At 37.2% G+C, this 12,527-nt stretch overlaps 1 protein-coding gene across 3 annotated transcripts in view; it reads left to right on the forward strand.

Annotated features, from left to right (window-relative positions):
* Positions 1–12,527, forward strand: part of PARD3B (par-3 family cell polarity regulator beta) — a 426,548-nt gene that overhangs the window by 28,678 nt on the left and 385,343 nt on the right. For all 3 annotated transcript variants that reach the window (XM_063341445.1, XM_063341446.1, XM_063341444.1), the window contains exon 2: positions 143–244. In XM_063341445.1, the coding sequence (XP_063197515.1) occupies positions 143–244 (102 nt within the window). The remainder of the gene's footprint in view (positions 1–142; positions 245–12,527) is intronic.

Below are 12,527 nucleotides of genomic sequence, written 5' to 3' on the forward strand. Positions count from 1 at the left end.
AATTTCAGGTGGTGACTTCAAACTTCTACCTCATGATTAAAGAGGGAAATGGGTGGGAAGCAGATGGGGTACAAAGCTGCTTTGTCTGATGGCACTTAAACCGTGCAAGGTGAGGTTAAGAAGTCTTGTGTCTGTTTTACAGGATCCAGCTTCCTGGGTCAATATTCACCACCTGGAATATACAGATGGAGGAATCCTGGACCCAGATGATGTGCTGGCAGATGTTGTGGAAGACAAAGATAAGGTAGAACGTTGATGAAAATACTGCTTTTGCTTTTTGCTGCATCTTTTCAAATAACTAATGCTACTTGGACATCTGGCCGGTGAAGTGGGTATTAAATATTCTTAAATTAAACACATCTGCCCATAGGTGCTGTAGTGCTCTGTTTCTGGAGTAGAACTGGAAGGGGCGGGGGGAAGGAAGCATGACCAAAGCAATGAAGATCATCAGAGGAGCCTAGCAGTTGATTTAGGACTTAACCTTTTCAAGCAGTTCTGTGTTTCTTTTTATTACTGTATGAAAATAGAGTGGTGAAGGAATGTGAATTTTGCGAGACATCTCTTTTTTTTATGCCACTTAAAATATCTTTTATAATCTCTTCCTTTGCTTAGAATTAAGTTTTTGAGAATCATTCAAATGTCATGGTTGAATATGTGTGACAAAGTAAATAGACAAATCCTGTGATGACAAGAACAGCTGCCTCAGCTGTGTTAAATTTCAGGAGGACTTTCTGTGGTGTGCTACTGAAAGTCTAAGGAGGCCAGTTATTAATTTCAAAAACCGTGAGTCTCTAACCTTCAATTCAAGTAAGATAGATATCCTTTCTGGGCAGAGAAGTAGTAGCTGCAAAGAAGCCCCTTTTAATATTTTTGTAATTATTGGGAAAATTTAGTTTTAGGAAACTTATTGGTGACTTATTTCAGCATAGAGTAGGAGCGGTATAATTTATAATGCTTTGCTGCTTTTTTCTTTCTTTTTTCATAAAATCAGAGGAAAAAAATGTATCTCGTGAGTTGAAACTGAAGATCCAAGTATGGGATACTTTCAGACAAATAGATTTGTATATTTACAGTGCCATAAGCTTGGTGACTTTGAAAATAATTTTGTATATTGCAAACAGAAATGCTAGTTTTGTATGCTGTTGATTGTTCAGTGACTTAATACAAAGTTTATGTTTTGCTTATGGTAAATGGGATGCTGTTTCTCAGTACCTGAGAAAATTGTCTGAAGTGTACTTCACTGTCATTTTAGGGTGGTTTTGTGGGAATTCTTAAAAACAGTGGAGTTCTGTTTGGTATGTGTTCTTTTAATCAAGCTTGTATTTCTTGCTTGTCCATGTTTACTGAAAGTTAAAACACCCTAAGACTTTTTTTCCAGTAGTGTTTGGAGACTAAAGACTGGATTCTGAGGATTGACACAGCTGTATATAAAACATAAGACCATAAGCATAAGAAGTCACAAAATGGGATACCACAGCAAAGGGAAACGCATTGCTCCTTCTCACCAGTTAGTAAAAATGAACTGGTCCACCCAGGATTTCCTCTCTTTGAAGTACTGATACAGGAACACTTAGGCAAATATGAGCAGTAGTTTGCAGAATGTTTGTTATATCATCTAATTTCTAACTCGTTCCCAAAACCTTTGCTATACTTTATTGGTGGGTGTCACTGGCTGAGCATGTGTTGCTGATGAATTTTCTAGTTCACACACAGCTGTAGGTTTAAGCATCTTTTGTTATAACATTGCTAGATGGGACTCTGTAGTTCTGAGGCTACCCTGAGGAAAAACCCCAGGAAATTGGGATCTTACTCCATGAAGTGGTCTGGGGTGATTTAGGAATGTAGCAAACTGCTCGATTTCTCTTCCTGTGATCTCTCAACTACATGTGGTGCATCACTGCCATCTTCTCTTCTTCAGAAGGCCCTGGTGAAACAGGGATAAGTAAGACTTGCTGAACAGCTGCAGTAATAAATCAGTTTTTTTGATTAAACTAGAGGAGAATCATATGGTCATCTAAGGGAACTGCTGGCTGAGAGGTCAATAATTCTTTCATTTGAGAGTGGAGTTGGGCCATAGCCCCTTAACAGTGTGTGTAAGGACCTGTCAATACTACCTAATTAAAAGGTGTGGTATGATCTGATATCAAAGAACCAACCCTACAAAAGGCTTACACATATTTTTAATAGTTTTATTGTGGCCTGTTAGCCTTTGAGCCTTGACCAGTGCTCTTCCACTCTGAGAATATTGGCTAGGGGATCTTTATTTAAGCTTTGCAAAAAGGGGAGGAGATATTTAGCTCCAGTAGACCTCATATCTAATTTGGTGTTCAAAGCCCCTAAATAGATGAAAGAATTTTTGGTACGTTTATCTGTGCTCTGATTCTCTTTGGATATAATTATCTGCATGTGTGATAAATGAATAGGCCACAGCTTTGCTCTCTTGTCCTTGTCAGCCTTTCCTATGCATCTGAGACAGTAATGCAGTCTCTCATGAAATCAGTCAATCTATAAAAAAAATAAGTGTTACACTTAACCTCAGTGCCGTTAACCAAAGGTGTTTTTGGCATTGCTGACCATCAAGCTCTTTAGTGTCAGAGGAAAGGAGCTGGTGCTTTTTTTTAAGGGTTAATCTGTTCTAGATCGTAGTTTGATAGCCGTAAATTAGCACAGTTTCTTCAAAGGAAAATGTGCTTGCTAATCTATTGAAATTCTTTCACTGTAGCAACAAAACAGTGAATCAGAGAGAGCTATCAGATGTAATTTATTTGGAATTTCAAAAGCTTTTGACAGTCCTTAACAATAGACTGTTAAGGAGGCACAGCTACTCATGAGGTAAGCAGCAAAATGCTGCTGTAGGTCAGTAAATGATTGAGAGGGAACAAAAAAAATGGAGTAAATGGTCAGTTTCCAACATTTTGAAATGGTGGCACTGGGATTCATAATGGACGTTACTGGGATCAGCAATGTTTTTGAGCTTTGCTTACGTTAACTTCATGGTTTCCTCTTGAACTCAAAATTAATCAAAACTCAGTAAATAGGCAGTACAGTGTGTGAAATTAATTGCTGCCAACAGCACAGTTACGCATGTTGGAGAGGGTGGCTTGTTCTACTTGCATATAAAACAGATCTAAATTAGTATTATATGTGCTTGGTAACATGTGTCATGTGAAAATGCTTTGGAAATTCTTTATGGTGAGAGCCCCCCTTGCTGCTGCTGCCTCAGCAGTGATCTGTGGCCTGAATTAGATGTCAAAGCCAGCACTGAATAGTTTTAAAAATCATTTGTTTTCACTGAGTTATCTAGCTAGTGGTTCGTGTCCTGATTGTTCTGAATGATAGATCTAATGAATTCAAAAACCCAAATTTTGTCATTTGAATAAAAACATGCTATTTAAATTGTCTGGTTTTAATACATTGAAGCTATAAATGGAGTCCTCTTTGTACGCTGTTCTTAACAGATGTCTCACTAGAAATCACTTTTTCCCTTGAGGAAGAAAATGCCCTAAGAAAATTTCTAAGCTATGCAAAAAATGAGTACAAAACGTTTCACTTTAGATCATTGTGCACATTGGGCCTGTGCTTGGCACATCTTAAATGCAAGATCTTAACATACATACCCATCTAGGTTGCCCTCTGATTTTTGTATGGAGTTGCATTTTCAATGCCTGAGGAGACTAAAAAGTTGTAATGAAGCCCTGTGTTAATAAGTTAAAACTTGCTTAACTTACAGGAAAAAAGTTTAAGCTGTTAATAACTCCTTAGATCAGAAAAGTTCTGTGCTCTGGATATGTATAAAAAGTCTATGTGGAAATTACAGCTTCTGTCTAACCTAACGTATATGTTCATATTTCGATACAATCAAATGCAAACAAAACTTGCTTATTGGTATGCTTTTATCAGTAGAGCCCTTCTGAACTAGATGATGATGGTCTGCTGTCAGGGGTGCTGGCTTTTTTTGTTTGCACTTTTTTGGTAAGACTGTGCTTGCAAGTGCGGTATTGCAGTATCTGCAATTTGGCTGACAAAGCTGTGGAATATTTATGTAAAGACACAATTTCCTTATCAGTGCTGCTGGCAAGTGATCTAGGCTTGTCTTCCTAGAAGGTGATGTAGGTTTAACCTCTCCAGAGGCTTGCTTGTTAGCAGTGCAACTGCTTTAAGTATACTGTGGGGCTGTTTTGTGGTTTACCTGTGGGTTAATGTTTGGGTTTTTTTTTCTTTTTGTGGGTTTTTTGTTTTGTTTTTTTAAGGAGTGGAAGGAAAAGGGTATGTGATTGTGACGGACGTTGCACTGATACTGGAAAAGCAGTGTGCCAGTATGGTTTTAAAAATAGTTTTTCCTTGGATATCTCTTTTGTTGAATATGTGTGCCTTGTTTTTTAACAGCAACAGAAGCTTTTGAGGGACATCAATAAAGCAACATCAATAAAATGCTGAAACAGTGACATTTTCAAGATTTGTAGGGACTGTAACTGTCATTTAAGTGTTTCTAATGATGATATCAAGTAAATGGTATGAATTAAGTGTAGTTCAGATAATTATTTTGGCTAAGCATTTAATGAAATATTAAATAGCAAAATCAATGAATTCTTCCGTCTCAGTTCACTACCAGCAGAAATGCAATACTGAGAAAACATGCCTCCTGGAAGGTCTCCAAATGCTAGAGAAATCATCTGCTGGCTGTTCAAAATGGTTACTGGGCCCATGCGTGCTCCTGATAAGAAGCTGGAGATCTGGCCGAAGTTGGTTTTGTAGAGGACTCAAAGTAACTCATTTAAAGCTTACTTCAGATGGAGTTGCTGGCAAGTATTTTTAGTTTCAGTGACGGTATTGTGAGTGTGAGGCTGGTTTGGAGCGCTTGTTTCAGCAAAACGACAAAAACATTTGGATTCAGAGGTGGGTATAAACTTCAAGACTGATGTAATTGTACAAAGGAAACACCTCTCCAAGTACCTGACAGGCATGTTTTGTGTCAGTGGATTCTGAACTCTTCCATTGTTTCCAGGCAGGTTTAGTCACTGGGAGTGCTGGCTGGCTGGGTACAGCACTTATACAGAAGTTATTTTCTGACCCGGATTTGGCTCTGTAGACCTTCAGGGTTGTTACTCTGGCCGTGAAAGTGATGGCACGCTCTAATGCACATGTTTATTTAAATAAAATTATATTGAAGTAATTCTACCTTTAAACAGTTTCTGTTCCCTCCAGTAATGTTGAGGTAAGTGGAGAAGGTGTGGCAGTAGCGTAGCTGAAGTGATAAGGAAAATGATTTATACAAGGAGGCTGAAAAATGGTAAAATGACTTTGAAATAACAAGGCAAGTGGGCAGGAGTATCTCAGTAGTTTAAAGAATAAACAGAGGGCTGGGGAATTCTGAGGGAATTTCTCTTGACAGGGAGTTACAGCATTGCTGCTTTAAAAACTTCCCCTGTGAGCCAGGGGCAGAGGCCTCGATGTTGGCTTGTTTAAATTACTTTCCAGTGGGTTAGCATAGCCTGAGTCACACTTTACAGATCCTTTTGTTGTGTGGCTTGATTCTCAAATATATGATCCATGCAAGTAAATGCTTAAGTTAGAGAAATGTGGTTCAAACTCTGGACTGCTGTGTAATTGAGCTTTCTGGTATTTTCTTTAGGGTTTTGTAACTTTCTGATAACTGGAATGGAGTATTTCTTCTTCAATTTGTTGTACAACGGTACAACTCTTGTTTAGGAAAAACAAAGGAAGATACATAAGACTTAGTTACAGCTGCGAATTTTTACCTATTAAAGTACATATTGCAGTATTTTTTTATGTAGGCAGCTCTGCAAGTTGTTGCGTATGAGCCAGCTTTTCCCTGGAGAAGTTTAAAAAAATAATATATATATATATTAATATATATATATATATATATATAAAAATCCTTCCGATATAAAGAATAAATACCTGAGAGATGTCTGGTAACAAAGAAAGCAATTTAATGGTGTTAGTTTCTTACAGTGTGGAGGTAACATTTTAAGTGTGCAATGGACACAGGATAGTCCAAATTAGTGTATTGTAACTTGGATACTCTGTGTCTTTCATAAAATCTGCACCAAAAAAGGTATGCATCAAAGGAAAAAAAAATAATTATAGCTTTTTTTTTTCTTTAAGGTGGTGAATTTTGCTCTGCACTAGTATTTTGTTGACACATAATGTTTTTTTATGACGTTTAGTTGATTAATACCATGGCCAAGTTATTGTTTTAATGCGTGTCCTTTCATTGACTGTTGAACTGGTTGCAGCAAATATATGCTTCAAACTTTTGATACTTAGTGCTTCTGGCAGAGACTTGTTTACACTTCTGTAAGTTTGAATGCCTTGTTTGAGAGAGGCAGACAATTCTTAGGTTTAGTTCCTTGGTGCTAATGAGGATTAGTAGATCAAAAAGCCTGGTATGTTCAAGTTGAGGAAAAGTGAAGTTGCAGAAATTTGTCAAAATTGGTACGTAAGGGCTGTTTTTCTTTGATTTGGCTTTAATGCTTTTTTCTAAGTATAATTTTCGGGCTGTGGTTAATATCTCTGCCAGAATATGTGTAGATATTTGTCTCTGTGACTCTTCCTTACTGCTTCTGGTTTTGCATTCGTATTTTGTGGTTTCAGTAATGAGATCGTACAGATGAGCAGAAGTCTTAAAATTTGATTAACAAAAAGGATAACTAATAATTCATTCATCTTTCAAACCCTATGTTGGTAAAAATTAAAATGGATTTAACTTTTATTCTGAATAGCATGATTACAACCTCCAAAGGCATACAGTATTCTTATCTGTTAGATTCAGAGTATTCTGTTTCTGCCTTGTATAAATAATTTGTAATAGGTGTCAGTTGTAATTTTGCATAATCAAAGTTATTGGGATATGAAATTGTTACTGCTGACAGTCTTTGTTTACTTAAATATTATTAGCCTGTTCTGGGCAATGAAGATATAAAGAGAATAGACACCACTGTGAATAAAACGTCCATGTGACTTCTGCTCTATCAAGGGAGTCTGGGTGTAAGTATTCTTTAGGTGTCTAATAATTAGCTATGCATCATGCTTCTGCAAGGAAGGGAAGTATTAGAAATGGTGTATTTTAAAAATTAACTTTATCCTTTTCAGCACCTTAAAATATGGAGAAGAGATGCGAGACACAAGAAAATTGATCAAAACAGAGTATCTGTCCTTTTGCATTGACTGTGATGATGGCTTTTCTCCTCATCTTGAGTCACAGGCTTTTTAATTTGTTCAAAAAGATAGTGCCAATGCCTGATAGAAACCTCCGTTGAGTTTATTTAGGCTTTACCTGTAGTTTAAAAACAAACAAACAAAGTCATTGGGGATGTGGGGAGCTTCCTTCTGGAAAAACTGTAGACCTTGATTTGCTGGTCCTTTGATGAACTAAGATGGAAATTTGTTTTTGCTATTGATGAAATAGTATGCAAGCCAGTCAAGCTGCAGCCTATTTAAAAAAAATATGTTTTCACACTTTTCAGGAAGAAAAGGTTTTATGCCATTTTGAGCCAATGCTTGTTTAGGAAACAGATGTCTGATTTCACTCTTGTGTAGTAGGATATGTTGTGAGCCACCATATATATCTAAAAGGATATTTTGATAGGAGTTAGTCTGTTTATTTTTGAAGTGGGATCTGAACTGTGAGTACCAGAGGGAAGGCGGAAAAAAAAAAATCACCATCATTAGTACTTACTAAGCAACACTTTATTTTGGTAATGCAGTTTCTTTTAGAATACAGATTATGAAGCTTTGCATTTTTATGAAATTTGTTTTAATTTCTTGCTGCAGAGGTGCCATGCATTATTCAAGATTATAAAATGATTTGGATTTCAGGAGCATTTGGATTTGCTGATGAGGATTTCAAGCTGTGTAATTATGAAACTGTATGCACATAGGTTGGAAGTTCAGAACTCATTAGCGTAATCATTAAAATAACCATTTTTAAAGTGTGGTATTACATTCCGGGGTGTGCAATTACACAATCACGTGCTTCTGGTTACTGGAAACATTCTTGTAATAAACTTCAGGTCTAGCAGTGTGCTTCAAGATAAGTTCGTAGCTTTAAGAACAGACACCTGGTCAAATGTTGCTTAGCTTATTAAAGAAAATTCAGTTTTATAGATTTAGAGCCGTAACATAGTGCCTGTATGCATAAATTAACCTCCCATTTATCCTCGAAAAATCATAAGCTTTTACATATTTAGTACTGTATAATGTAATTTTTCTTAAAATAGATATTGTCTTGGAACATTTTACAGTGGTTACTTAACTTCAGCTCTACCTGCTATGAAAGTAAAAAATATGGTTATAAAGGTTCTTACCACATGGACTCCAAACTTCCAGTTTTTCCAGTGTAATGTTTGTGTTTGAACATTCTGAACTGTGAATGCTTTCTCTGAACATCTGTAACCACCAGAGTTTTTCCATTTGTGATAAATATTCCATTACTTTTCTCAGATTAAAAAAAAAGAAAAGACTTAACCGTGACAGTGGATCTGTGACACTAATAAGATTCCTGATAGTTTTGGAATAAGATTGCCTATTTAAATGCTAACGGGGGGATTTTGGAGTTAAAATCCTTTTTATGTAAGATACATGCAAATCTGAAACTTGTGCTTTTCTAATTTGATTTTCTACTGATCCCCCTACTCTCCGATTTGTATTTTGGCATTTTAAATAAGAGTATTAAAAACACAGCAGGCAGAAGGTTTGGGACCTGGATCACTTGGGTTTCGGAGAATATTCATCTGTACCTCCGTAACACTTTGTCTCGACCTGAAATGTGTTTTGTCATCTGAGCACTAAGTACTGTAGCTAATTGGTGGTCGGACAACTGAAGCTATTTGTTTCTGTTCCTTAAACAATGAGCTGAGTGGAAGGAGGGAGGCCATTCCAAGTGCATCTGGTCACAGTGGTGGGTAGAATGGACATTTAAATGTCCTGATGAAAAGGAGCTTAATATTTCTTTGTGTAAGCATAACCTGGTGGAAGATGCTTATTCCTTATTGATTTTCCTTGATGTAAACAAGTACTTGGAATTCTATATACGCTGTTGATGCTTAAGTGCATGTAAGTACACACGTGTATATGTTTACCAAGGGATTGATGTGCCTTGTGAAAATAATGTAACCTTGTTGTGGAAAGATAATTTGGTGGGTTGTCTCGCTATGAAGTAAGCTGAGCTCTTAAATACTTCCACGTAGTGGTTTATTATATGCCTTGGATTATTATTTCCCTTGTCCTACTTAGACTGCAAATGCATTGAAGAGGGGGCTTTTTGTTCTGTTTTCAAGTGAGGGCTCCAAAAGCTACTTCAATACAAGGAATTATAAATTCCTACTGTGGTAAACCTTGTTGTGTAGGACAGTGGTGAAGGAGGTGAGGTTTTGTGTTAGTATTCACTTCTTTTCAGAAGTGACTGTGTTCTGGCCCAAGGAACTGGTACTGTTTTGGGAAACTCTTTCGGTGTGCACAATTCCTATGTAGTGTTCTGTTCTTCTAATTCCTGTGACTCTTCCCTCCAGAAAGTTGAAGCTTGTTTAAAGTTCTGGAATACTGGTAGAAATCTTGCTTACATTTCAGCAGTTACAATTGGGGATTTGTGTTTTAGAACTCTCCCGTTGTAATGGAGATATTGTAATGGTGTACTAGTGAGATGGCCTGATACCATTGCTATTGTGAAAGCGAATCCCTCCTAGAAGTTTAAAACCAAACCAAAACCAACCCAATTCTTGTGTGCAGGTTTGAGACATCAACCCTTATTTTATTAAAGGCACAGTTGACATGTTTGAGGAAAACAACAACATATAAATAGCTATGAAAAATGCACACTTAATCTGATTATGTGCTAGCTTCCTGGTATATGCAATATTAAGCCTGACAGAAAGCCTGCCTTAGTTTCACTTGAAAAGGTTGGAAAGGACCCTGGCTCCATACTTCATCTGAGGCGGCACCTTTGTAGCTGAAGTGTAGTAGTCTTCTACTAAAAGTGCTAAGTAAGTGTGAGTTAGTGTCTGCTTTGTGGGGTGGAGAGGCTGCTGTGTGCGAAAGGCTGTAGGGATGGAGACAGCACTATCCTTTGCTATACCTGTCATACAGTAAATATCTTTTGAGAACATGTATGAATAAGAAAACGCGCCTTTGTCTTTTTGGGAGTTTAGAAGTATCTTCTGCAAAGAACCAGAAGGCTGGCTGTGTTCATAGCCTGCTTCTCTTCAGTATTAATGCTTTCCTGTTGTCCATTCCGTTATCATTCTGCAAAGATGGCGTTAATATCAAAATTAAGTTACAGTAATCTGGAGACTCAAGTCTTAAAGGATTTCAGTTTTCTTCCCTTTCTTCAAAGACAGACGGAACAATAGTTCAACTTGAGTAAAAAGAAAAATACATCTTATATTCACAATTGCATGTTTGAGGGTCCAGATACAATGCTGCTTCTATGTAGTCACAGTTCAGCTAATTAGCCGAACAAAAATGAAATAACAAAAAAAAAATCTTTAAGCACATGGGCACATTCAGGAAAATGTTATAAGAAATGACATCCAGGAACAAGTAGTCTAGCTTAAAAAAATGAAATAATGTTAAAATATTCTGAGCTTTCTAGTACGAGAATGTATTTGTTGTGCTGCCACCTTCTACAAGCCCTTGACTGAATCCATTCAATGCTGGCTCCACATGTACCAGTTCCTTTGTTGTTTTGTGTGTTTGTGTGGTTTGGGTTTTTTTTGTTGTTTTTTTTTTTTTTTTTAAATTCTGTTAAAGGTGTTAAGAGTTGTTTTCTCGCTGCTGTAGTGCTACTAGTCTGGTTCTTGCTGTTTTACCCCAAACTCTATTCAGACATGTAATTGTATCCTTGTTTTTAAAGATTCCTTTCCTGATAGGAGATAAGTCAGGTAATCCAGAAGTTAAAGTTGAAGAATAGCAGACAGTAAGGAGGGGAAGGTGAGTGACAGACAAATTGATTATTGACTTGTCTTGTTTATTGGTCATTTTGCAACAGTAGCTACTATGGATGCTTGAGAGGCAGAAATACGAAAACCTCTTTTTAAAAACATGCCAACTTTTTTGGGGGGGACTTGTGCCCTGAAGTTTAAGGTTATCTTAACTTCAGGTTTGTGTGGCTAATCTTACTAACCACGAAAGGATGCCAGACGTTTCCTGAAGTTCACTTTTGCTGTTGAATAGTGGATAACGCTTCTTATTTTATATCCATCTCTCTGAATGTCTTAATTTTTTCTGTTGGGTTTGGTGCCCAAACTCCTACTTTCTAGTGGAAGAACTGTCCATTCGTATCACTGAAAGCTGGCTATTTAAAAGAAGGAAAGTCAACGATATTTTCCTCAGGTTTGAAGGATTTGCAGCTTTCAGAATTTCACCATGTTATCTGAAAATAAGAGAGATTCTGCAAGTCACTCAGATTTAAGAATCGACATGGGATGCCTGAATCTGAAGGATCACTGAAATTTATCTGTTGTTAAAACCATTTTGGACGAGTGTGAAAGAAGTGGTGTGGAGAGCAAAGGAGATTTTAGAAAATGATTTTAGAGCGCACTTGCTATTGCCTGTACCAGGGGCAGGGGCTGCAGTGGAGAAGGAAGCCTTCTGCCTCAGAAATAGCTGGTCCAGTAGCTGACAGCCTGAGTTCACAGCGAGGACGCACTTTTCTGCATATCAGAAGTCTGAGTTTGTGGAGGAAGACCAGGCTGTGTGCTACGAGTGCAGCTGTAAACTTCACTGCTCTCTGGTGTTACCTTGGGTCAAGCTCTGTGGCCAGAGAGCAGCTGCAGCAGAGAAACGCTAAGAGATTGTCCTGCACTGTTCTTCTTGGGGAGCAAGTGCTAGAACTGGAGGAAAAAAATCAGGCCTTGCAGGTTGCCTCTAAGTTGTTCAGTTCAAGCTCCTCAGTCAATTTTACCCTGACGTCCTCTGCCACAAGAAGCTGTGGGAACAAAGTATCTGGTAAAGTAATGCGTGATAACTGTATTTGAATCTTGGAGAATAAAAAATAGCCTTTACTTTCCCATATGTTTAAAATACATTTATCTAATGGTAGAAAAATGACAAGGAATGTCAGTTGCAAACAGTAGATGACAAAGGGCAATTCTAAACAATTATTTTTTAAAATTACTGAAGTTGACGTGTACACTTCAGCTTGGTTGGAGGCTTCATTTGTGGATGCTTTTTCTGCTGCGTGTTGAAAATTGAGTTGAAGACAAGAAATAGTCAAAACTTAAGATAAAAATGCACAAAGAGCTAGTCAATTAAGTATGCAGATGTGCATTATGTAGCTTCTTAGCATAAAAATAGTGCATGGCCTTACACCACTGTTTTTGTAAAGTTGTATTTTTTTTCATGTGGTGTGTGACTTCTTTCTAATTAAAAATGGCTAGTTTTTAAATCTATGGGGTTTTTTGTGACTGTTCTCCTTTTAACAAAACAACTTCATGGCTTCCTTGCTTTTTCAAATAAGATAAGAGCTAACTCTTTGATGAACTCAAGTTCTACTCTTATATATTTAG

This window comes from Chroicocephalus ridibundus, chromosome 7, assembly GCF_963924245.1.
Source record: "Chroicocephalus ridibundus chromosome 7, bChrRid1.1, whole genome shotgun sequence".
NCBI lineage: Eukaryota > Metazoa > Chordata > Aves > Charadriiformes > Laridae > Chroicocephalus > Chroicocephalus ridibundus.